The sequence below is a fragment of the Vigna unguiculata genome, chromosome 3 (genome assembly GCF_037176805.1).
Source record: "Vigna unguiculata cultivar grain cowpea cultivar isolate G323 ecotype 2 chromosome 3, ASM3717680v1, whole genome shotgun sequence".
NCBI classification, from domain to species: Eukaryota; Viridiplantae; Streptophyta; class Magnoliopsida; order Fabales; family Fabaceae; genus Vigna; species Vigna unguiculata.
In genome coordinates this window covers 22,365,420-22,392,833 of record NC_140794.1, presented here as the reverse complement: position 1 = coordinate 22,392,833, position 27,414 = coordinate 22,365,420, and the positions used below count along the sequence as shown (strand labels likewise).

The 27,414-nt window shown below is 31.8% G+C and overlaps 2 protein-coding genes, 2 long non-coding RNA genes and 1 pseudogene across 16 annotated transcripts; 3 read left to right on the top strand and 2 right to left on the bottom strand.

Annotated features, from left to right (window-relative positions):
• The first annotated feature begins 2,212 nt into the window (after nt 1-2,212).
• LOC146887599 (uncharacterized) lies at nt 2,213-4,678 on the top strand. The gene is made up of 2 exons (XR_014993448.1): nt 2,213-2,581; nt 4,461-4,678. It is a non-coding gene; the product is annotated as an uncharacterized LOC146887599 (long non-coding RNA).
• A 3,924-nt stretch (nt 4,679-8,602) lies between these two features.
• LOC114172279 (uncharacterized) lies at nt 8,603-17,460 on the bottom strand. 6 transcript variants are annotated; one of them, XM_085671215.1, is made up of 4 exons: nt 17,193-17,459; nt 16,804-16,982; nt 9,044-9,148; nt 8,603-8,950 (listed from the first exon to the last, which is right to left on the bottom strand). In XM_085671215.1, exons 3-4 carry the CDS (start codon nt 9,117-9,119, stop codon nt 8,844-8,846), a joined length of 183 nt encoding a protein of 60 aa, XP_085527341.1. In that variant the 5' UTR covers nt 9,120-9,148; nt 16,804-16,982; nt 17,193-17,459; the 3' UTR covers nt 8,603-8,843. The 6 variants fall into 6 exon arrangements, with proteins under 6 accessions (XP_085527341.1, XP_085527343.1, XP_085527342.1 ...); XM_085671217.1 differs by having other exon boundaries at nt 16,804-16,880; XM_085671216.1 differs by having other exon boundaries at nt 16,804-16,877.
• Nucleotides 10,349-15,345, top strand: LOC146887598 (putative disease resistance RPP13-like protein 1; annotated as a pseudogene).
• A 4,434-nt stretch (nt 17,461-21,894) lies between the features above and the next one.
• Nucleotides 21,895-26,214, bottom strand: LOC114166590 (uncharacterized). 8 transcript variants are annotated; one of them, XM_085671565.1, is made up of 8 exons: nt 26,076-26,214; nt 25,494-25,606; nt 25,012-25,395; nt 24,829-24,888; nt 24,573-24,773; nt 23,385-23,531; nt 22,155-22,263; nt 21,895-22,069 (listed from the first exon to the last, which is right to left on the bottom strand). In XM_085671565.1, exons 3-7 carry the CDS (start codon nt 25,042-25,044, stop codon nt 22,165-22,167), a joined length of 540 nt encoding a protein of 179 aa, XP_085527691.1. In that variant the 5' UTR covers nt 25,045-25,395; nt 25,494-25,606; nt 26,076-26,214; the 3' UTR covers nt 21,895-22,069; nt 22,155-22,164. The 8 variants fall into 8 exon arrangements, 7 of the variants coding, with proteins under 7 accessions (XP_085527691.1, XP_085527690.1, XP_085527696.1 ...); XM_085671564.1 differs by having other exon boundaries at nt 25,012-25,383; XM_085671570.1 differs by lacking the exon at nt 26,076-26,214 and having other exon boundaries at nt 24,573-24,634; nt 24,713-24,773; nt 25,012-25,383; nt 25,494-26,043.
• LOC146887597 (uncharacterized) lies at nt 22,259-24,121 on the top strand. Its single transcript, XR_014994019.1, has 2 exons — nt 22,259-23,322; nt 23,538-24,121. It is a non-coding gene; the product is annotated as an uncharacterized LOC146887597 (long non-coding RNA).
• Nucleotides 26,215-27,414: the final 1,200 nt, after the last annotated feature.

Genomic DNA, 27,414 nt, shown 5'->3' with positions numbered 1-27,414 from the left:
GTGCTCCACATTTGCTTACTTTTACTTGTAATTCTTGGCCTACTTAGGTGTCTTGGGGAACCACAAGGTGTTCCATCCCATCTCCTAAGTAGAACCTTTGTATACTACATAATGATTCGCTTTAGTTGTAAGTGTGTTGAAAGTTCTAAGTGTTTTCTCACCTTACATTAGGCCGCATAACTTATATTCATGTTTTCTTGCAATACATTTTAGAGGCTTAAGTTGAGACCAAAGTCTCTCATATTTTTGCCATTTAGGGGTCTGCATTTAGTGTGCTAGTTTTTCCTTTTTGAGTCTTGTTTGTGTGTTTTGTACTTCGTGCCTCAAGTGATTCTATTTACTTAGCACTTAGACAATTGTGTACTCTTTGAAACCTTTTGCAAGTGTATCTTGGCAAGGATTGGCCTTGGTACTTAAGAAGTCTTAAAGACTCACCTCACATAACCTGGAGGTCCACTTGTGATTGATTTCATCTTCCACACTTTGTTCAAGTTTCTAAGTTCTTTCAATCACCATGAGCACTTTCTTTAAAAATTTCCCTCAATTTTTTTGAGCAACTTGTTTTTCAAAATTGTTTCCAAGATGACTGTGTATCCCTATTCTACTTTGCATGATAATTTTTGGGATCAAAATAGTTTGCATTCTAAGTATATTGAGCATTACTTGCATCACAGGGCTATGCATGACATTACTTGCATAGATCTTTTAAGAAATGAAATCTAACATTGATGTGTATGCTCCTTCCATGTAAGGTTTTGGTTTTTTTTTTCTTTTTTTTCATTTGTGATTTGTTTGTTTATTCTTCTGGTTAATCTTGTTGCCAAAAGTTTGGTTAGTTTTGTTTTTCTTGATTTGTTTGATGAGTATTCGGGGTTTTAAATTGTGGTTGTTTGATTATTGTGGTTTTAGGTTGATGTTGCAACTATAGTTAGGTTCTTTGTTCAATTTGTGGCTTCAGCTTCAAGTGATGTGGTCTACGTTTTCAAACCCTATCAATATTGCGACAATTTCAATGATAATGTTGATATGCAGGAAGAGCATGATTTTGTTTAAACTGTGGGGATAATGTATAAATGTTAGGGTGTACTAAATTATATGCATTCTTGTTGTCGTCATCTGTGGTTAAAATTTGGAGAAGATGTGATGTTATCATGTCCCTGCCAGTCATTGACTAACCAGTGTTTGGACTATTTATGTGTTTTTCTTGCCTGCCTATGTAGTTTTCTTTTGGTTAGGCAACCATATAAATACTTGAATAATATGTTTATGAAATTGTTTTACAAATAATTTGTCAGGATGATTAGACCTTTGATTTTTTTTTGCTTAGTATGGATTGGGTAGTGTTAAAATCAATGTCTAAGAAGTACATATACAATGCACTTGTAATATTGGAGAATGGATGATGTAAATCAATATCCATTGTGCATTTAAAGAATCTGGCGTAATTATTGGCATGCGTATATTTCTTTACAATTAGAATTTGTTTTCCATGTGTATTAATCAGTATGTTTAAAGGTATGATATTATAATCTTAATTAACTATCGTGAAATGCAACCATAGCTTATTTATTTTTATTTATTACATAGTGGAAAGAAATAATTTTGTTGAATCTGTCATTTTGTGATCTTTTTAAATTTATTCTTGTCTTTATGTTCTATTCACAGGTTAACTTGGGGCATCACTTTCTTGTTTAAAGATGCAGCTTAGTCAGTTGAGTTGTTATAAAGTATTGTATTATTATTTTTTCTTATTCTTAGACACATATATAGTTGTAAATGTTTAAGAGAATGGCATTTTTTGTATGTTTATTCTATATCTAGTCTGCATCTTTTGTTCAATTAATGATTTGAAGCATATTAAGTGAACCTTTCTTGTTACGTGAAACGCTTTTGGATTTTATGCATGTATTTTGGATTTTACTTGGGTTTTATGCATGTATTGTTGAATTTTGTATTACTTCTTTTGCATGCTAGCTTTTTTCCTTTCACTTTGCAATACAATATTTCTAAACTACACTACAAAAAATTAAGATAATTATGACGGTTTTAATATAGCAGTTTTGAAAAACTACCATAATTTGCTTTATAATATGACACTTTTATAATTATCATATTTTGTATTCAAATTATGGCATTTATGAGCGTCATTATTATATATTATACTAAAACAAAAATTATTAAAAGAAAAATTTACCCTAAAAGAAACACCCCTTGCACATCTTTGCTCTCAATCAGCACCACAAGACCTAACCGTCTAGACCACGCACCGTAGCGACCACAGCACCTTGCTGTCACCACAACACCTCACACCTCTAAAGCTGATGAGACCACTAAACCACTCTTCATCAATTTGGCTCGCGAAATCGTAGCAACCGCACTCCATCCACGCTAATCGTTGCAACGCAGTTCATGTTCCACCGTTCGCGACTAGCAAACATCATCCTTCATCTTGAATCTTTCACCATCGTCGTTCACAATCACCATTCAGCATTCACCGTCACCATTCATCATCACCATCATCACCATCCGCAACCCTAACTATGAAAGCAGAGGTTCTCTCGTCAAGAGCAAGAAGAAAATGGTAACCCTATATTCCTCTTTATTTTGTCAAGCATTTTTCTATGTAGATGCACAATACCTTGCTAAACTCAGTAGTTCCTATGATAATGTGCTACACTAATATCTGATTTAAATGTAACTATGCTGATATTAACTTGTACTATCAAAAAATGGATTTACCACAAGTTTATTTGGTTGATTTTGACACCTTTAGTTTGAAAACTTAAAATAGGTAGCATTTTCATGATTAAAAACTGAAAATAGAATTCGAAAATCAGAAATAGAAATGCAAATAAATGCTTTATCAGAAAAGGTTGGGAAGAATGATCAAAACTGTTCTTTCTAATGCTTTGATTGAGGTTATATTTCTTCTTGCTATCTTCCTAAAAAAAATCCCTCACCCCAATCCATGTGTTGTACTCAACATGATTATTGAAATTGAATTTTGTGACAAGTCCTATGGTAAACTGTTATGCAGTTTGATGTGTGTTTGACTTTAATTTTTCCCAGATTTTAATTATCGTAGAGGAAAACAACATCTCCATTGGACTTAGAAGTGGATTATCTCTGCATCATAGTTAGTTTTTAAATTATTTTTTTAAGAATTGATCATACATGTTGTTTGCTTTAAATATGCTTCAACCATTGGTTCTAGTATATATGTATTTGTATTAACTTTGTTTGATCTTCTGTTTTTTGTAAGATAGTTTTGGATGTTTGATTTATGATCTGTTTTTAAACATTGGTAGTGATGTGGCGTGTTATGTGGGTTGTAGTCTTATATGCACATGCAATCACACAACAAATATAATCTTTAAGAATAAATAGATAAAGTAATAGCCTTTTTTTCCATTAGTAGATGTGATAAACTGTAGGGTTGTGTGACCCTTGAAAGTTTAAGTTAAGTTAAAAGTTTGGTGTGATTGGGAAAAAAGTGCAAGGTTTGGTGACTGAAATTATGAGTTAAATGCAAACTTATAAAACTCATGAGCGGTAGGGAGTGATGAAGTTAAATGAATGCTATAGTGGGGTTGTGATGAGGCTGTAGGATAATGAAATTATCAAAGGAAGGGGGTGATGCAATTGGAATAACATAAATAGATGCAACATCCAATAGTGTGTCACTAATGTCACACTTAAAACTATTTAATCTAATTAATATTTTACTTAGTTACTACATATTTTACTTTTGTATAGTGAATCTAAATTTATTACATTTAATTTGACATGATGAATGATTTCAGAGATAATTATTTTATTGTTTTGAATGGAATAAAGTAATGTCATTAAGGTTAATATTCTCTCCCTCCCATTTCTTCTTTTTTTCTCCACGTCTTTCATCTGTAATTGCTTCATCCTTATTTCTTATCATCGAAATGTAGTTTGAGTGTTTGAAAAGTTTAATGCAAAGAGAATTTAAATATGTGTTAAACCACTGGATGAATTGTACATTCTAGTAATTAGTTGTTCATTATGAAATATTATCTTTGTTCATTGCTTTTGTTGACCTTTCTTTCTTATAATCACAGTTCAACAATCTCTCAAACTATGTTGATTTTGTTCTTTAAGGCAAACCCTAAAATTAATTTCTCAAAGTAGGTTACTAGCCTTGTCATTAAGTACAATTAATGGCATTAACATATCATGCAGGTTGGATTAGGCCACAAAATGCACTTCCTCAAATGCCACCTTCCATGTTTAGATGATCCATCTCCCCCAATCACTATTCATCCATATTTTTTGGGATATTCACATGCATAATGAATAATCTTCTATTAATAAGTGATTTCATCTATTTTATTTCATCCACTAACAATATTTATCATCAAGAGTATATCACTTTTAAATTTATTATAAAAATGGTATGAATTTTGAATAACAGAGATTTTTTTTTATTACAGGCACCAGATGTTGAAGTGGTGTTCCATCACCTATTGGCACAAGAAAATCAAGCACTAAGACTAGATAGGAACATAGTTGTAGAAATTTAGGAAAATGTATTATAATGATGTAAGATCCTTTTTTAGTTTATGTTTTCAACATACAAACCTTTGGATGATGTTGGATAAATATGAAATTTTTTAATATGAATATTGAATGAAAATATTTGTGATCAAAATTGACTGAGTGAATTTTTTTTTACTTTTTATGATTTTATGACAAATAGGTTAAATAAATAATGAAATTATAAAAATAATTTTACATTCAAATTACGACAGTTCAAAATGTCGTATTTTGTTTGAGTACATTGAAAATAATGGCGCTTTTAGGTGTCGTTTTTTGTATTATAATTCTTTTAAAATAAATAATTTATGGCAGTTTTAACTGCTATTATTTGCGTAGAGAATACGACGATTTGAACTATCATTATTTGCATAGTACATTAAATGGCAGGTGTTATGCCGTTTCACATAAGATTGCCATATTATACTTTGTGGTGGCAGAATATATGACGGTACCTGGACCCGCCACACGCGCAAAATACGGCAGTCATAAGCGTCATTTTATACCACAAATAACTATCATAATTAACAAGATTTTTTGTAGTGCTATCAATAATTGCCAATGGACCAATGGACCATTATGGGAAAAACAAAAATGAGAGAAAGTGATTCATTCTTGTTTGGAGCTTGAACTTGATAGTATAGATATTGTTTGTATTGGTTCATTATGTACAAAGGCTATATACTCTAGGTAACTTGTTAGCTTAGCATAGTTAGTTATTGGAAGCTACTATTTTGGTTAAGAATTGTACAAATATGTGTACATAAACCTTGATCCCTTAAGAGATTCAGACATTAACAACAAACTTGTCAGTTTTCTCTCAAATCATCGAAATCTCAGAATTCTCAAGAACCAATTCTTGATCCTCATTTGAGTTGTAAAGGAAGTTCCTAAAAAATTTTCATTTTTAAGAGATAGTTTCTATTCCTTAATCCTTACAATGGTTACTGAGAAATTTTATTACAATTTTTTCTAAAAAATCAATTGTATTTAATCAAGTAAAATACTAATGAGTTCAATTATGTTGTTCTTGCAAAGGACCATTAAATAACCTTTAATGAGACATGTGTCAAAGTTGCAGCCATTACACCATAAACTAAGACTTGAAGGATAAGTCATCCTTGCACAACAAAAATACTCTGATTAGGAGTGTTTTCATTGTAATGGACAACAATTCAATTCCAATTCACATTGAGCGATGTCGTTACGAAGGCCAAAGTAGTTTGATATGACATTTTTATTCTGGGTGGGTTTAGACTAAATAAATGACAACTTCCATTTAATGAGAGACACCATGCATATGATGTGGTAGGGTGGATAGCTCTTAATGAGTGTTATTTTGTTTTTCGCCCTCGATAAACATGAGTATACTACATTGGAAACGAAACTTTTTTCCATCTACAGTTATATAAGGCAAATAGGTGTCAAATGGTTTCGCATCCAAGAATGGTAGATGTTAGTGTGCAATCTCTTTAACTACACCATTTATGCCTTCGGGATGGATTAGGCATATCCATCCTTGCATGGCGTTTGTGCGTATCATCTGATAGACGCCAAATTGTAGACTTGTCTCCCGCAATTGACAATAATGATGCGTACCCCATATGGTATTGAGAGCGTTATGTCCCCATCCACCCCACTGAGTCAAACATTTATTTAGTAATATTATATATTTTTAAAATAAACTAATAGGGTATAATTTTTTTATAAATTAAGGTAGTAGTGCATTTGTATGTAAATAACTATTAAAAATAAGTCAAAAGAATTGTAAATTGTCTCAACAAATTGAAGGTACTAGAATGACTATAGATAAAGCCAACAAGACTAACTCCTCTTTGAATTGTCTTCTTTATCAAAGGAAGTTTTCCAATGTTTTCAAGCATCAAATCTATACAATGGGTAGCACAAGGAGTTCTATAGAGATGGGGTTTTTTCTCTTCTAACAATTTGCAAGCCAACACATAATTGCTCATATTTTCTCCGCAAGAGAATCAAGCATCTCAAATAGATTTTTTTCTTATCTTCACAATGTTTGAACCATTAATGGACTTCACAAACATTATCCATACAAGGGAGCTCACCAAAAAATTAATCAAGCATCGTTGCTTTCGGTTAGTCCATGCATCTGACATAACAAAACAACCATGTTTGCTCCACTACAATTTATGGTCCTACAACAACTTCTCAATGTACTCAACTTCCTAGTTGAGAAGTGGAACTCTGATTCATGATAAGTAGGAATGGGTAAATTGGGTCCATAAGCACTTATGACATCAATCCTATCTTGAAAACTTTTCAACCTGAAAGGTTGAATGAGAAGCCTGCTTGATACCAAAATCAAGCAATATATTGATGAATTAAGGCCTTTAAATTTTTGTCACATGCCTCTTTAATTCTAGCTTGCTTTATTTTTCCCTTTTTTTTCTCTTCTCTATTGCAACAACTGGATTTCTACATAACATATTTATTGGTCATTTTCTTCCACTACTATTTCTACCTTTATCATTGCTAGCCGTGGAAATTTCAACTTCATTTTCACTTTCATGGTTATCAGTGGCTGCATTATATCCTAGATTGACGGAGGAGCTATATGTTTTTTCTTTATATAATTTTCAAAGTTTTTCTCTAACATTTTTTGATGTCTTGGTGCAAGCAGCATCATTGCCTCTCTTTGCCATTAGATGTTCTTTTTCTCTAGTAACTCCTCATTTATAACTTTCCCACAAAAGTTATTTTAAATTTGATTCATCAATCAGATGACAATGTATCCAACCCATGTCACTTCTATAGATGTTCTTGAAGTATCCTTATAATTGATAGTTATTGTTGTTGGAAAATAGGTACATTTTTTTGCAAAATAATTATAGTGAAAATAGAGAAACAGAAAAAAAAAATTTAAAAAGATTGAAAATAAAGCAGACTTGGCAACGGCTGGTAGTAGCCGACGGTGGTGATCGACAATGTTGACGACAGTAGTTGGCAGTGTTGACTGGCAATGGCGACTTACTATAATGAGTGGCAATTGTGGCTGACAGTGGCAATAGTTACAATAACAAGAGAATGGAAATAATAATGTGTTGTTTCAGGTTAAAGAAAATTAGACTTTTGGTGGTTGGAGTAACTTGGTAAAAGAATAAGATAGATAATATGCACCTTAGGTTTGATTAAATAAATACTTTTGCAGGTCAAACCCATTTTTTTAAAGACAAAACAAAGTAAGCAATTAAGGTAAGAACAAGATACGGTAAAAGAATAAGAGAGTAATCAATCTATGCCTTAGGTTTGACTAAATAATATTTTAATGGGTCATGCCCATTTTTTAAGACAACAAAGTTCTGCAAGTAGGGTTTCTTGTTTCTTGTTATCTTCCTCCTCCTACCATGTTATCATTGTCATGCATGTTCAATATGCACATTTCTTCTCTTCTCCTATGGTCAAGTTCTTGGCTTTTTTTTTCAGTCCCATTTTTCCAACATACCCGCTCTGCCACCACCACCCACAATGCCAAAAGCAGCCGCCATGAGCCGCCACTGAAAATCCATTTCATCTCCGCCACAAGGCGACAAGTTGTGAGATCGCAACCAATTTCTGCCATGGCCAAAATTAAATAATACTAATATATATATATATATATATATATATATATATATATATATATATATAATCATGTTTTGTACTTTCTTATTAAATACTTAATCAAAATCAAATATAGAATCTATTGAACTTTGATCTACCAATATTTATCATATAACAATGGACAACGTTTAGTGTTAATTGCCCCTCAATAACAAAGTTATAAAACAAATGTGATATAAGAAATAAAACCCCTTTGAAAACGCAAGTGAAACCCCTTATGTTAAGGTTTTCAACTTGGATGACAAAAGGTCAGCCACTAGTAAGAAAAAATGTCAGCATTGATCTTAAACTGCAGAAGTATATTGGCAAATTAACAATATGGGGGCACACACGCTTTTCAACATGATGGTTGCTAGAAGGGAAACTGTTTTCAGTAGGCTAAATCAATCATTAAAGTACACAATTTAAAAGTAACTTGATAAGTTAATTTGCTAAAATGTTAAAAATGTGGTTACAAAGCTTATTTCAATTCTTTCCATAACGCATTTGAAATGAAAATCCACTTGAATATTTCCCCAAAGGTAAAATTCTCTATACTATTAGCAAATGGAGAAAGGATGCTTAAACCTTTAAAATCATAAGGAAACACTTTGCATATGCTCTATGATACTACATAATTATCACAAAATATAGCGTAATATAGTTCAGCTGTCTTCGCCATTGCTCCCCCCTGACTCCGTTGCCCTTAGTTCTTCAGCCAGCATCCTCGCCCTGTTTTGTGTTTGCCTTTCTACAGCAACCATATACAGGCCTAGACAATTGTAGTTATGAAAACAAGATTGTAATTGAACAAAGTTTCAATGAGAAAAGAAATAGCACAAGCCCAGGGGTTCAAAATACTTACCGACAGCACTTCCAATAGCACAAGCCCAAAGAATTCTCATGGACCACTTGTCCCCAATTACTCCTCTGGTCCCCATGGTATGTAGAATAGGCCAGAAACTTTGCTCTGCAAAAAGGATACAAGCTTAGCAAAACAAAAGAAACTAACACAATTTGTCGAACTATCAATTAAGTATCTGTTCCATCTCCCCTTAACCCACTGAACCGCTTCTAAAAGCACAAACTATGAAGGCCTGAAGAGTCAACATGAACAATATCTCAGGTATAGGATGTTTAATAACACTACAGCCAACTTAAGTGAAACATTATCGTCCCATTCAACACAAGCATACAATTTAATGATTAAGAGTGTTTTAATCATCTTTTATTTCTATTTTTAGAATTAGAAAATTAAAAAACAGAATAGAATATTCTGTTACCACGTAAGTTACTACCTCCACCTCAAAAAGCATTTCAATTAGGTTGGTTGCTGAGGCTCCTGCAAATCCATCACTGGACATTGCAGCTTCCTTATCCCATTGTAATTTCTCAACATCCAAAGAAACAAAAACAGTGTCTAGGTGTACAAAGCATGTATGCTAACATAGGCATTGTATCCATGAGAGACATGTACTTAGTGTTAAGAACATTATGACCATTTGGAATACTCTTAAGTGAAATGTTGCTTTTTCAATTTTTACTCCTACTATTTTTATAAGAATAAAAAAGGAAATACAACAAATACAAAAACAACAAACTTCAGATTCCAATTCTTCTTCCCCTCTTAGTTTTTAACTGTAACATAAATGGTTTGAAAACGCCTTAAGCACCGAGAAAACATAAATACACGAACACAGTACTCATCAATCAGATAGACAAAACCAGAATCACACTAACAATGAAAATTATGCTACATTAATCCAACCACGAACAAATGAACTTTGGTAATTAAATCAGACTAAATAGCATTTTAAAACTCTAGGATTCAAAGTTTCCTCCAATCATCAACCAGAAACCCCAACACTTCGTTAGACTCCACAAAAGTCATCTATACCAATATAATCCGAAACCCCATACTCCATCAGCAAATCAAAGGCGTCAACAATTCAAACCAACATCAAAGGGGAATAAGTGAAAAAACAAGAACGAAAAACATGCTCAATTCTCTCTTAAGCCAGTGAATATTATCAGAGGACCCGAATCAAAAAACGAAATCGAGAAATTGAAACAAAGAGGGAGAGGGAGAAATTGAACCTCGTCGACGCCGGCAACAGAGACCTAGCCGGAAATGATAGCAAGGGAGAATTAGGTTTCTACAACCGCCACGATGAGGCGGACACGAGCTCTGACGCCAAGGAAGAAACAGAGAAGAAAATTCCCCCTTCTATGTATGATGCTTGTTTTTGTGGGGGTTTGGTGGAGAAGGAGAAAGAAAAATGGCAACAGAAAAGGGGAATTGGAAGAAGGGTACTAGAAAAAAAAATGGGTTAGATGTCGTCCTCTGGCATTCTGGTGATGATGGGAGAAAAATTAGTTAGGGAAGAGAGAAAAAAAGGAGTACCACACCTTGCTATCCACTTCTAAGAGCTTATCTCACCTCTACGATAAGGTCTCCAAACCTTGTTTCTCCCACTTTAAGAAAAGGTTTTCACACCTTTTCCCCCGACTCCAAGTCAAGGTTTTACACCTTGCCAAGGTTTTCACATCTTGCTTTCATCCGCTTCAAGTTAGGGTTTCGACACCCTATCAAAATTTTGACACTTTGTCCTCTTTTCCTTACATCAAGATCGTCGTCACGGAACTAGTAACTTATTTCTAATTATGCCACAACTATTTTTTAGACTCTCAATATAGTAATTGAAATTTTTTCCCTCAAGGCTATGCATGTTGCCTTTAAATACTTGCTTACATTGAAGTTGGCTAATGACTCAATAAATTTTGGGACAACCTATCCATACGAATTGCCCCTTAAATTGTGCCTTTCCATGCCTTTATCACCTTTAAAATCAAAATTCTCCTCCCCACAATTTTCGGTGTCCAATATTTGTTTTGGCTTTCATGGAATTTCAACTTATTTCAAAATTTAAATGACAATGATTTCTTATTGGATACCCTTTTCGGACTCATTAACTCTATTTATTTTTCTTCATGACCAGATAAAAGGACGTGGTTCCATGATCCTTCTAGGGCCTTTCTCTGTATATATTCTTTTCTTTCAGTTATTCGGTCATTCCTTGAATATGTAAAAGTCTTGTGTAGCTTGCTCAGGTTTTATTCTGCTGGAAGTCCCACATCGACTAGAGATAAGGCCAATTCATAATATATAAGTGAAACCTCACCTTACAAGCCGGTTTTATGGAGTTGAGTTAGGCTTAAAGCCCACTTCTAACATGGTATCAGAGCCAGGTTAGAGTCTATCCTAGCGAACTTTCTTGGACATTCTATTCCACTCGATATCGGGCTGCTAACAGACCACCCACTAATTTCTTGTCCCACGCACGAGATGAATATACCTCGGCGTGAGGAGGTGTGTTGGAAGTCCCACATCAATTAGAGATAAGGCCAATTCATAATATATATAAGTGAGATGCAAACCTCACCTTACAAGCCGGTTTTGTGGAGTTGAGTTAGGCTTAAAGCCCACTTCTAACATATTCTATGCCTATTCTAACATTTATCGATTGAATTGGTGTTTTTAACAAATCCATCCAAAGGATAATTTTCAGTCTTCTTAATTGATGCTTTTAAATCACTCGACTCCTCAAACTTCAGCACAACATAAAGCACCAGTAACAACAAATCACAACAAAAGAATGTAAACGCTTTTAATATAGAATGCACATATCCCAATTCTTCCATCTGGCTTCTTACCATTGTTCCTCCTAAAGAATCAATATCCCTTAAAGTGACCTTATGTTGTTGATGGAACCTAGAGTAAGACACTATTGTCCTTAATTACATTAACTTCTAATTATAAATTAATATTTCATTTCTTATCTTACCTAAAAGTCCTCCAATAAATCAACGTAAGTGCCCTACACAGTGTTACTGTGTACAAAACTACCGATATTTCACAGTGATACTATCATCTCACAGCTTAAGACAAAGAAAACCCAAACATCTTGACAGAAAAATTGGATAAAAAAAGCGAAAATGAATGGAAAGAGACGAATCACACCACATGAAGGATTTAGAATAACAATAAATAACAGTCATGAAAGCCTTAAGACAGGAATCCAACACCTTAAACATAGAACAAGTACATAAATTCAAAGATCACAACTTAAAAGTACTTGCAACTGCTTAAAATTTCTCACTCAACGGAGCATAAAAAATAAAATGTAAACAGAAATAAGTTTATGAAATCGATTTAATTTACAGTTAGTTTCTTCATCCACACCAGAGAGGAAAAAAAAAGCTTCCTCCAATCAATCTTATCCTTGACTGTACTTCAAAAGAGAATTTCAAATACAAAATTTAATTGCATCCTCTCTTGGCCCCAAGTTTAGTCATATTTAATATCTAATGTTAATTCTATCACTCTAAACAACTTCCAAGATTTCTTGCCCATCAGATTGATTTCAATTTTCACGTGAGCAATCAAATACCAGTTTGTCAGGATAGCTTCATCATACATTGTCTTAAACTACCATAGCTTGCATCCAATTAACATACTAATTTGATGGAACTTACATGAAGCTGACAGGATATGTTTAACCCCAAAATAATAGCTGAACTGACATCCCACATACGATATATGAATCGAAAAACCTAGTAATTCCATGTATATGACCAATCATGAATGATTCCACATCAAAAAAGAAATATCAAATTTACCAGTAATTCAAGCTTAAATAAAACGTTCTCATCAATAAAACTACATAGATAGATCACAACAACATCAAATCAAAGAAAAAAAAGGTAAGATATGTCTTTCTCTCAGTCCCACAACCTCATTGGGCATTAACGGTGCCTTTCTCTATGGCAAACTCTTCCATAAGGATCCACTCCAAACCCATTTTCCAATACACACATTGATTTATAGGAAACAATCACTCTTCATATGTTCGTATATTTACAGCTATTGGCATATAAAAATCCCCAAATTCATACATGGAAGGTTGAACACGGTGATGCAACAGAAGAAAAAATCGAAAGTTAAGAGAAGTTTAACCTCTGAAGAGACCGGAAAACAGTGATGCAGCGACACAGTGACAGCACCAGCGACGAAGCAGTTGGTTGATCAGAGATGGAGGCTCAGGGTAGAATCAAACCTCTTAATTTCTCATGCGATTTTAGTCTCTTTACTTTTACTATCTTAACTTTCAACTTTCAAAATTTTATTGTTTTTAAAACAATATTCTTTAATAGCGTATCTTTTTAATAATTTTAATTCATTAAAGTATTTCTTTATATTATTTTATTAGGTTGAGAGTTCAATTTTAAACAAAAACAAGTGCACAATCACATTACAGAAGAAAATTACAAATTTTCAAAATTCAAGTATAATAATACTTCAAATAACTCCATCTAATTATATCTATATCGATACAATCGATATTATAAATGTCAAAAATGAATTTGATGATATGATACTCTCAAAATGAGATAACAGAAAGAAAAGTTTTAGTGTAATAAATGTGAAAACTAAAACTTTCCTCGAAGAAATTGGTAAAGAAATAGCAAAAGAATGTGATGGCTTACCATTAGATGCAGTAACAGTTGGGGTCTTCTTCGTACCAAATTATCAGAAAATTATTAGACCAAAGTCTTAAAAAGTAACATTTGGGATTTGCCAAATGTTAAGGTTCTGCCAGCTCTACTGTTGAGGTATCATTTACCTCCTTGCTCCTTTGAAACGATGCTTCACTTACCTATCCATATTTCCAAAGATCTCAGATAGAAAAAGAGATGGTGGTTCGGTTATGGATTGCAGAAGGCTTAGTATGTCAGTCCAAAAGTGACAAAACTATGGAAGAAATAGGTGATGAATACTTTGATGAACTTGTAGCAAACTTTAAAATTCATGATCTGATCAATGGTTTGACAACAATGATTTCATACAACAGAGGGAAGTATGACTCTTTCAATAAATTTGATTACTTTTATGGATCAAAAGGTTTGAGTTCCTTCATAGCCTTACCATTAAGACTGTGGTGGGTAAGAAGTGGTCATTTTTCCAGTCATTACTTGTCAAACACAGTAGTATATGACTTGTCACCAGAAATGACAAAGCTAAGGGTGTTAGCCTTGTCACACTACGTGAATATTACTGAGTTGCCTGACTGTCAGGGAAATTCTGCGATACTTAGATCTTTCACACTAGAATTCAGAGATTGCCAGAAGTAACACGCAAGCTCTCACTGAATTGCTTAAGGACATTGGAAATTTGGTAAATCTACAGCACCTGGACAATAGTGGGACTAAATTGAAGAAGATACCTAAATAGCCACTCTACAAAATCTTCAAACCTTGTCCACCTTCGTCATCAGTAAGCCACAAGATGGATTGATGGTTGGAGAACTGGAAAATTTGACCCCTCTGAAGCTTTCCAAGACAATTTGAAGAACAGAGAACAAATAAATGAGTTAGCACTAGAATAAGATTGTGGTAAAACTAAGGACACGGAAACATAAAGGTTTGTACTAGAGCAGCTGCAACCTCCAACAAACCTGAAGAAACTGACCATCAAGTCCTATGGTGGAACCATCTTTCCAAATTGGCTGAGTGATCCTGCATTTGATAACATGGTGCAATTACGCATGAGTGGTTGTGTTCATTGTTGGTCATTGCCTCCCCTTGGACGATTAGTTATTCTCAAAGAACTTTACATTTCTCAGATGAAATCAGTGAAGACTGTTGATACTGAATTCTATGGAAGTACTTCACCTTCCTTTCATCCGTTTCCTTCCTTAGAGATTTAGAGCTTTGAGGGGATGCTAGAGTGGGAAGAATGGACTATGATCAGAGGTACAATTATAGAGTTTCCTACACTATCATATCTCTCTCTCAAGAATTGTCCCAAACTCAAAGGAACCTTACCCACCAATTGCCCTTTTCCAATTGATTTTGAGCTATCAGGTTGTCCATTATTGTTTCCAATGGTATGTCCTGAACTCAGAAAGCCATCTTCATTTCTAAATTGAGCTTAAGTCCACCAGTAACGTCCTATACTTGACTATCTTAGCCGTTACCTCCCCATCATCCCTTAGAGATGGTCTGCCCACAACATTAAAATCTCTAAGTTTACGTAATCTCATGTTCTGTTGTCCTCTCCTCTATTCAATTGTACTTCTAAAAGCCATAATTTTCATGAATGCCTGATTTAATCTTTTTCTGACCCTCTTTCTTTGCATTGACTAGAACTGTCAATTTGGCCCACCCCACAGAATTTGGCTCTAACCCACATGGCCAAAAAATCCCACAGGGCCAAAACACCCCCCCCTATTGAAAAAGCCCACAGAACCAAAAGACTCTATTTATCTCTTATCACTTCTTTCTATTACCTTATACCATTATACATATATTTTTCTATTTATTTATTGATCACTAGACGTTGAATAGTATACAAGATGTCTAAATATTATTTTTATGAGATTAACGTGTATTTGACTCTCTGCAAACCCATAATAGTGAGAATTAGCTACCCTTTTATATCCTAGAGAGGAAATGAGAAGTAAAAAGCAAAAACTGAGTGCTAAATTAAAAAGTGTTTGATGCAAAAATATTTCTGGAAAGAAGAGGAGCAAAGACCAAAACTGAACTGAGTATTTAGGACTTCCAGGAAAGAAGATATCCTTCTGCAAATGTTGGTTAAAATAAAATTACAAAATTAGATAGACAGCCTATATTCTTCTTTTCTAGAGATCTATATTCTTTGTGGAAGGCTCAAACAAAAAATGTGGGAGTAATGGATGTTTGGTCAAACAAAAAATGACAAAGAAAGAAATGACTGTATATGATAAAAAATTGGTGTGTGACACCATTTGAGGAATAGATGAGAAAAAATTGGTTAAATTGATTTAGACACAAGGTCATTCGAAACCAGATAAGAGAACAGATTGCATGGTTTTTAGCCTTGTGAAAAGGGATTGACAGAGATGAAGAAAACATGAAATTGAAAACAGATTTCATCTTTAACCAAATGAAGTGGCATCACGTAAGATTAAAAAGGAAGAAACATATCTTGAAGGGCTTGAAGGATCCCTCTCACTATCTTCTATTTGTAACGAAAAACTGATACAAGAATACATAGAAGATAAAGGGACTGCACTAGACACCTAGGTGCAGAACTAGGTACGCTGTAGGTACAGCTGATAGATGTTTCCAACACTCTTACACCCTATGCTTAGGGTTAATGAAAATACATAGATGTAATTATTCTAACAATTTGAACTAGTGGGACGAGTTTTTTCCTTGTTCTCACATGTAATTGAAAAACATTTGTTTGATAAACATATTCAATCTGGTGACTTTAGGACAATTTTTTTTTCCAAGTGTTGCAGCAAAAAAAAAAGCAAACTTCCACATACTCATCTGTATGAGAGTGAAATAGCATGACTCATCGTGAATATTCTCTGGTATACTAAAGTCTAAACTATCCATACACTGTATAAATAATAGCTTCATTTGATGCCAAGTGCTTTTTCTCATCAAGACTATTGACTTAATGGTAACGCAGGAACAAAAATCACAAACCAGGGAGCTCGAGGCATATAAGACTCTAATATAAATGTAAAAAATAAATTATTAATAAGCTGCAATAAAGTGAGTGCAAGGCACCTGTTGATAGATAGCTATCTAGGCCAAGCTTGGGAGCATAAGAAGTTGGTACACACTACCAAAGCATAATGTAGCTGCTGGGTACAGAGAATAATCAAGGGCATCAGTAGTTTGTCTCAATTATTCTGAGTTCTACAACTCTCAATCAATGCTGATGTTATGAATCACGTTGGCCTTAACTACATGAAATTTCGATCTCCATTAATTTCATCTCACCCTACTTTAAAATGAAAAAAAAAACAGCAGAAAATCAATTTTAATATTTGGGAAAGATTTCCTGAAAGCGATTCGATAATGATTGTGTTTGCACAAACTCACAGTGACAAATAGGAGGCCTATATCACATAATAGATCTATCTAATTCTCAAGTAGTTGAAATGAACACTAACCTCGTCGGAGGGTATACACCGACTCTCCTCTTCTATCGCTGCCGCCGCGCTTGTACCACCTCGGGAACCGGTACGTGGGCTGCTGTCAAGCTCTAGCACCGAAGAAATAGAAATGTAAGGATTTCGTGTTGGGGGACTCAGTGAGAAGATCTTGCGGAGATAAGAAAAAGTTTCGAACGAAGAGAGGGAACTAACCACTCTAACCCTCTCCCATCCCACTTCATGGGGGCTTTTGGGACCGATCACGGCTGGCCCACGAACTGCAAGTTAAAAATGACAGCCCAAGCATGGACAATTGGTAACACAGAGAGTGTCTCCTGCGTTTTTCTTCTAAATTTTTCCATCTTGCATATCTTTATTTTCACTTTTTTTTTTCTGCCTTCTCACAAAATAAAAATCATTTTCTCTTTTTTATTGTGCAATAGAGAAATCAAAATTGATTTCTAAATTATACAATGGAAGTAATTTTTTTCTAAAAGATAACTTTTTTAGAAGTTAAAAGTAATGTTTGGATTATACAACTTAAAAGTCTTCTTTTAAATAATAAATTAACTTTAAAAATATTTTTAACCATCAAATTACATATTAAGAAAACGAGAATATTAGAAAAACATATATGAAAATGCAGAAAAAAAATATATTTTTGTTTGTATTAAAAATTGGTCACTTACCTAATTATTTCCACCCATGTCTTATTAAAAGTTTTAAGAGAAAATTCACGAGACAAAACATAAGATTGTCAAATTAAAACAAGTAAGAAACAAGGTTAAGCACACAATTAAGAATCACCTAAGGAATTGATAGAGGACTAGGACACAAATAACACTAGAATGGATTACAAAAATCAAAATCAAACAGAATTAAGATGAATGTTTCTTGTCTCCAAATGGTCGAATGCTAATGGTGTCTAAGGACACTCGTTTAGCTCAAAGTCATGACATATGAAGGTTGATTGAGCAAGAAATAAAATGCTAAAGCTCAAAACAAATAAATTACACTAAATCAAGTAGTAGTGGTCGTAGTGCACATACTTTTTATCAATTTTTCTTGTCTTTTATTTTGCTCTTTTTATCAAACTCTTTTCTACATGTTTATCATATAAAATTGCTTGCAATAAGGACAAGAAAACAAGAAGCTACTCAAAATGAAAGGAAACCTAATGGAACAAAAATAGAGAATAGAAAACTTAAACAACACATAAGAGAATCTTACTCTAAGAACTTGCTAATGAACCAATAACAAGTATGAACTCAAATATGAAAAAGAAAGGCATTCAAAAGGACATATAATAGGCGATTTGAACAATCAAAGACAAGACACAACATAGACCACATGTATGGATTTCAAGATGAAAATTACTCAAAATTAAAGAGAATTGACCAAACACAATTAAAAGAAAACTCAAATTTTTTTGTTTCTTTGTTCCTTTTTTAATCGTGTATGGATTTTTTTAAGTTTTTTTTCTTTTTCTGTTATTTTTCCTTTGTTGCAATGAAGGCCAAATCTTTCTATTTTTTGGGTTCTCCCCTTAGTTTATTTTCTAAGTTGTTGTGTGTGTTTTTTCCTTCTTATTTTAATTTTAACAAATATTTTATTTCATTTTTTGTTATATTTCGTCTCTTGTAATGAATGTTGAACTTTTTATTTTTGGGTTCTCTTTTTCGTTTGTTTTTTGACCTGTTGTGTATTTTTTCCTTCTTACCATTATATAAAAAAACATGTTATATGTTCAGGTTATATTCTGCAGTGTTGAATATATTATTAGCCATGTTTCTAAGCTCTCCTTCCATGTGTCTTGGTTTATTTCATTTTTTGTTGTTCTATGTGTTATTCTGTTCTACCTATATTCTTTTAAATTTTTCTCTTCATTGTAACAATTTTTTTCTTTAGTGTTGCCATTTCTGTTTGTGTGGATTGTGACCTTGATGAAGGAATTGCTGGGGCGTGTTCCTCATTAGGTAATCTATTCAGTCCAGTTATTTTTTCTGCACTTTGTGAAGAACATGTCCATTTTTCAATTATTTTATTTAAAGAAATAATTGTTTTTCCTAAACACGGTCTATCTTTTTACCTAATAGATTTTTTTCTTATTTTCTGTTTTGATGCTTTTAGTAAAGTATTTTTCTTCTTTGTTAGACATTGTTCCTAAATTGGTGTTTTACATGAGACAATGCTTTTATGCTTTTAAAATTTATCATGGAAAATGTTTGCATTCTTTAGGTTACCAAGTTACTTATGAGCAAAATAAATGGTGTAAGAATAGAAAAAGTTAAATGTCTTTGTACTCATTATTATGAAATATCATAATTACATACTTTTTTAGATTATTCTGTTTTGTATAAATACCCATCTTCATCTTCAATGTATAATAAGACACATTCAAATCATCTCTTTCTTACAAATATAATAAATAACTCAAAAATTTAATTATAAATCTTAATCATACAATAATATTATTTTACTACTCATCTCTAATAGATTGTTATGTCTCTTCTTATTATTATTATTATTATTATTATTTATATTATTATTATTATATTAGTATTATAACAGTAGTATTATCATTAATATAATCTAATATTATTATTAATATTGATATAATTAATTCTATTTATTATAATATATTACTTAAATATAACAAAATAAATATAAAAATAATATTATTTATTTTAATTGCTTTTTTATAAAAAGAATTATAACTTTTTTATATTATCAATTTATTTTAAATATTATATTTATAATGATATGATTATAATACTTAAATATAAATATATAAATTAATTATTCATTTAAATATAATAATAATTTCATTAATAATTTTAATAAAATTAAAAAAGAGGTTAAAATTTAGTTCAGTTTTTTCAATTCATTCTCAATTTTTTTTTATAATTAGATTCTAATTTTTGTTAATTTTTTTTTTCAATTTGTTCTTTTTTGGTAACACCATTTAAATAATTGACGATAATAAAAGGTGATGGTCATGTTTTCACTTCGTGGTTTGTTTAATTTTTTTTGTTTTTCTTAAAATATCCATGTATCAACCTAGCATCGTCACGTATCAGAGTCATTGTTTTATATTCAATTTAATTTTTATATTCATTACTTTTGTTCAATTTAGTCTTAATGTTTTTTTAGAAAATTGTGCAACTATCTAAGGTGAGATCAAATTTAATTTTAATATTAATGTTATAAAGAAATATTTATTAAAATTCATAGTTTAATAAATTTTTTTGTTTGAGTTACAAATAATTTAAATATAAAATGAATAATTTTTATTAAAATATTTTTTAACCTCTTCAATTTTTAGTTAATTTTCACCCTTACAATTTTTGTAATACTAAAATGCTAAATTCGTTTGTAATTACTAGAAACACGATAAATTAATGAATTAAAAAAAAAAGCATGACCCGTGTGCATACTCATGAATTCAAGACTAATTATATTAGATGAGTAAATTTTATAATTTTATCATAGATAATTAGGTATATTTTAAAAAATAATTATAAAATTTAAAGAGTAAAATAATAATATAATTTGTATTAATAAAAGTAAAATTATGGTTAAAACATATGTCGTGATAAATTTTTATGGTCAATTGAAAAATAAATTAAATTTCTGTCATTAACTTTTTTTGTTAATATAGTTTGATTATTATCTTACATGTCATTTTTGGTTGAATTATCTATACATATAATTTTATTATTTTAAAATTTTATAATTTATAACTTTATAATTGTATAATTGAATAATTATATAATTAATATTTTTATTTTTATCGGAACATTTCTTAAACATGGAAAAGTGACATAGAATGATATTACATTTTATATTTATTTTTTAATAACGTAATTTGAGTAGTTTTTTCATCTTAATATTATTATATTTTTTGGAGTGACCGTTATAAAGTAGTAGAAATAATTATTTATAACTTATCAATAGCTTACATATGATTTTAGCTGGCATAAAATTTGTGCATTTTTTGTTTCAGTTAGAATTTTTTTGTTTTGTTTTAGGTACTTATAATTTTTTTTAAAAAAATCACCATTTTTAATATTTTATATTAATAAAAGTTTTAATTAATAATTTCAAACTATAAATAGTAATGCTGTAATACAATGTTTCTTAAAAAAATTCTAAAGAACGGTATATTCACTACAAAAATAATTATTTTTAGTAGGGGTTATATTTGACATTTCTGGAGGTTTTAACCCCCACTAATGGGTTTACCAGGGGTTTGTAATTTCCCTGGAAGAACCAGCGTCGCTATTAGATTACCGGAGGATTTTTAGCAACTCCTGAAAAAACACAACTTGCTTGGGGTTTTCGAAACTCCCGCTATTGCTTGGGGTTTCGAAACCCCTGCTACTGCCAAGGGTTTACAAAACCCCCGTTACTGCTAGAGGTTTTCAAAACCCCTGCTATTGCCAGGAGTTTCTAAAACCCCCACTACTGCCAGGAGTTTCTAAAACCCCCGCTACTACCAAGGGTTTTCAAAACCCCTACTACTGCTAGGAATTTTCAAAACATCTGCTAATGCTTGCAATTTAAAAACTCCAATATTGTTTGTTTGTATGTTTCATATTTTTTAATAATACATAAATCTTGAAATAAAAGAAAAATTATAAAAGGAAAAGATTTTAATTTTTTGGTAATTATAATTTATGCACATCTATAAAAGGGACAATGAACAAAGTCTACAATATGACAAAGTGTAAAAGTTAAAATTAACAATTACAATGTTATTTGTTTTAAATAAGAAAAATAAACATAATGAAAAATTAAATAACATCCTTCTAATGCGGTACTTGATATTACAAACACTTCTTTGACCAGATACCTTGTGGCTCAACAAAATTCATAACTTCTTCTGCAAACATCTGCAAAGATAGATTGTTTAAGAACAATTCTTTATAACAATTACTTCAACGAAGAATAATCATGAGTTGCTTTCAACAAAAACACCTTTCTTTTTTTACTCTTGACCTCTTTGCCAAGAAGCAACCAAGCAAAAAAACAGAACATATTTGTGCACTCCTAAGGCCATGTATGATATGTTGGATTCGCGAGGCTCCTAAAGCACGACAATATCACAAACTCAGACACAAACTACTATATGACATTCATAGTGATAAGAAAAAACAAAAGAAACATATCAACATCTTTGCACTCTTAAAATATTATATATATATATATATATATATATATATATATATATATATATATATATATATATATATAGCCACATTCTTTTAAAAAAATAAAATCATTGATTGAATGGAATCACGATGTGTCATGGATACTTTCTTTCTGTAAGACATATTGAAATGAAGTTATGATTGAATATCATCTATTTTTGCTGCTAGTAATCTTGCATATTGGTTCCAGGTTGAGACAGTTGCTCAATTTGGTGTCATCCTTTTGCTATTTGCATTGGGCTTAGAGTTTTCAGCAATGAAGGTGGGCTTACCATATATATATATATATATATATATATATATATATATATATATATATATATACTAATAAAATGCAATGTAGTCATCACTCTCCGTGAGTGCAAAACAACGCCACTGTTCCTTTTTTTAGCTCATTTTTATACTGCTTCATGAATGCTACCAAACATTACCTTTTTCTATGCCCTCTCATAAATTAACATTCACTTCACAATTGTTTTTATGTCAAAACCTGTTATATTTTATATAGTTTTTAATTTCTTTTCTAGGTTCTTTCTCTCTCTCTCTCTCTTCCTAAGGTTTTGCTGGTGCAATTAAGTTTCATGCACTTCTTATTTACCTCACACTCCCTAGGGCCCTAGTTTCGCTTTATGAACAAAATGCTTAATAGCACTAAGTATACATTATGTAAAGTTTCCACAAGAAATATAAATTCTCAACAAAAAGAATTTAGAACATAAAACATCCTGGAACAATTATGGTTTAATAACTGAATCGTGAATCATTCAAGGATTTTCGCCCTTTCATAACCCCAACACACAAGATACCAGGAACAGAGCAAAATTTAAACAAAAAAAGCAAGGAGAAAGATGATGGTCAAATGAAGCAATCTTATCATGTCGCTACATTCATTCAAATAAGCAACGAAGCCAGGCATATGTGCAACGAAATTCAAGGTATATGATGTTAAAAATGGATTGAATAAGCAAAAGAATCCTTTATGGTGACAGAGTCTTACCTGACTCCTAGCCTCTTTGAAGTCTTGCATGTTCAGAGGTCTAAGGAAAATTACTTTTTCCTGCTTAACTTCCTCTTTTGCTTCCATACCATCTTGGGTATTTCCCGCATTGTTATTCTGTTCTTCAACACCTTTCTGCCTTTTCTCCTGCAGGAAACAAATGTGAAATCGGTATGATAATCATATAAGGGCAAACCTTTCAAAGATATTGCCTAGTTACCAGCATTTTTATTCTTTCTTGCTGAATTAACTCTCTAACAGGTTTGTAAGCAGCAGTTGTACACTAGTTCTACATTTAACAATTAGTGAGAGTGAAAAATCGATTTCCTAAATAGCTAAAAAAATAATTTAAAATATGCCTTGTTCATAATTTCTTCAGCTTCTGCCCACGCAGCCCATTCCAGAAGGCAGCTGCATTTACTGCCTTTTTTCCAGGAAGCTGAAGTTCCAATACCTGAGAGTTACAGTGTCACTGATTCAGAAAGGTATATTTGACATGCAAGAATTTTGGGCTGGCATACCTATACTAAATTTGTGTACAAAATGTGTTCTTATTTATAGATTGAACAACAAGTGCTTCCTTAATGCTTGGCCTCATGATATAAAAGAAAAACACTTGTCAACTGTATCTCAGAAAGCAAGTAATTACAAAGTCGAAGATCTTGTATTTTCAAGTGCGAATGCTCTTTCAATAAAGTGAAGATATACAATTCTTCACCCGATATTATTTGTTTCCATTCTTCTTTTGAAAAGATAAGATTTATATTAAAAAACACAACTGTCATTAACAGGGCAAGAATTACAATCATAGAATCCAATTCCTATTGGATGAGACAAACATGTAATCATTGAAAGGACAAAAGCCTCTTGAATGCGTGACAGGAATTTCAATTTTCATAGTTGACATTAATTTCATACATAATACATTTGATGTTGATTCCAAGATGCAAGACAGTCACAGAATTTCAAAGAGTACTTGGACAAAAGGAGAACAAGAGCGGTGGGAATTTCCCATTTTTTATGGAAACTCGTGCATGAAATATATTAAATAGCAATTTTCAGAAAAAGATAATTATTAAGCAGAAGCTTCAGCATAAGGGAATATGTACAGTAATAAATTTCAAAAGGTATCTGGTTTCCACCCATCATCACCTACCTAGGTGATGCAAACATGATATAAAAACGTACCTCAAGTGTGGTACCCCTTCCACATGGAAATACCAACGCACCCTCAACAAATGCAACATCATCTGCTTCATTGAACTGCACACTTTCATGACTGCTAAGTCGTGTGGTTATAATTTTAATATCCAAAGTTTTCTGCTCACCATTTTTCTCAATCACTAACACTCTTGCTCGAGTTCCTGGCCACCCTGAAAAGGCACGAACCTAAAATTGTTTTATGTCACAACTTGTGCCCTTCGGATAAGATCATGAAGTTTACCTTATTGTGTAGAACATATGCTTCTTCATCAAAGGATAGCCATGATTCATCTGAAGTTATCTGCATAAAGTGAAAAATGTGTTAGGCACCTTTGAGCATCAAAAGCTAAAAATAGTAAAAGCATTTTCAGGTTGTAGCACGATAATCACATAAATAGTGAAATAGTTAGAAAATTGCATAAACCTTGAGATCACTTCCGCTGTATCCTTCTGTCATAGTTGCGAGTTCCTTAAAATCAAATTTCTTGTCCACCTTTTCTTTTCGCAAAAGAGTCCTCAAAAATTTTTCCCCGTTTCCGCGCTTGGCATCCCCACCATTATTATGTTAACAAAAGATGAGCGTTACAGTAATTACAAATGATAAAGTATTACTGAATTTCAGAGTATTCAGATTGTCACCAACATATATATGCCATCCGTGCCCAGAACAAAAAGCAAGTCAAGAACTAGTAGACATACCTCCTTTCAAATCTCCTAATTATTGCTTCATCCAGGTCAAACGGCCTATTGGTCGCAGCAAGAACAAGGATACACTCCGATGGCACACAAATGCATACTAAAGGGGTAACTAAAGATTAATGACGAAATAGGATATCTTACAAGACTGAAATTACAATCTTATAAGGACCTCTCTACTAGGAATTGAAGAATTAATAATTACAATACCTATTGTGTGCCTCCTCACAGCTTGGATCCCCACCGCTGCACCTCAACGATGTCGCGACGAACGACTCTCTTTCTCATTGGCCCCAATGATGCGTATTGCAACCTCCTCCGCACTACAACAGACATTATCGCCAGAATCAGAGGTTGAAGTAGTTCTCATCCAAAACCGCGAGAGAATAGGTGAAACTCATCCCAAATTCAAAACAAAAATGAAGGGTACTTCGTCCTTCTTCAACATTTTGTCGAATAGTTTATGTACAACAATGTGTTGTCATTGTAGATGAACATAAAGAAACGCAAATCAGAAAACTAGATTTCTAGGACTTTCTACACCTGCTATAGGCCAATAATCATATTCACTTTTTTCCCTTCAAACCATGTCACACTTCCACTTCTTAAACACACACATTATAAATATCAAATTGAAATTGAAATTGAAATTGAAAGAGATGAAATCATAGAGACAAAGATGAAATCGAAAGCCATCCACACAAAAACGAAAATGAAATCGAAAGCCAGCCACTGAGTTAAAAATGAAAATGAAAGAAAAAGACGAAAATGGAGTGAGAGTACACGGTTTACCTTGAGCGACGAGAGGCATCTGTTTCTTCTTCTTACCAAAGATATTTTTTCTTGAACGAAAGACAAGCCACTCAGTTAAAAACACCTTCTATCTTGAGAGCAAAAAGTTTCGTAAGCTCAAATTAAAACTTTAAAAAATTATAAAATTTTACTGGAGTTGTTTAAAAACTCCTTTTATTTAAAGAGGGTTTATAAAATCTTTCTTATGTATATCTCTTAGTGGAGGTTATTATAACCCCAATAATTAACTCCTACTATAATTATATTTTTTGGTAGTGATTAAATATTTATTTATATTTTGTGGTAATTAAAATCAAAATTTATATGTTGTATAAGTAATAAAAAAAGTAATTTTAAATATCATAATAACAAATGGAATCCGAACCTACTAATTTTACGGTATCTACGAAAATATTTAAGTCTTTGTTAAATTATTTATAATTAAATTAAATATAAATACATATAATTTTCATACAATGTTATAATTAATAAATCCTTTATTGTAAATTTTAAGAAAAATATGAATTATTAATTATAAAATTAAAATTTATAAAATAATAAAATTATATGTGAGAAATAATAATACCAATAATAATGTTAATCACTTTAGAGTTACATCACCAACTTAGACAAAATAAATAGCAAAAATTCAATTAAAAAATTCAAATTTATTAAATAGTTAAAAGACGCTTACAATGACGTTACAATTCTTTATAACGTCAGATCAATCATTGTATCTTATTATTTGATTTATGTACTTTTCCTTTTCCTTTTAGAATGTTACAGTATTTTAATTGAATTCAGTTTAAAAGATGTTTCTTAAATATATAATTTGTTAGGTATAATTGGCATATATATCCAGTTTGGGATTAGTGTGTTAAATAGATATTTGATTTTAGAGAAGTGTCAATTGCATTCCAACTTTTGAAAAAGTGCTTCGATTGGGTCTCTTTCAGACAGAGTTGACTAACATCGTTAGTCAACATGCCATATGTCAGTCTGTGGTTTTTTTTTTTTATTTTTTTTAATTTTTAATTTTTTAATTTTTAATTTTTAATTATTTTAATTTTAAAAAAAAAATGCCACAAGTCAAGTCCCTGTGTGTCAGTATCATTATAAGATGTTATTGTGTTGATTTCGATTTAGTCCTCATATATGTCTTTTTGTTTCAATTTAGTACCTACTTATGTATATTTGATTCAATTTTGACCTAATATTTTTTAATAATTAAAATCCATTTTTTATAAAATTAAAAGTAATTAAGTATAAAAGTTTTACAAAAATTAAGTATTTGATATTTATATTAAAATTTAGTAGTAAAAGTTATTTTATTAAGTCA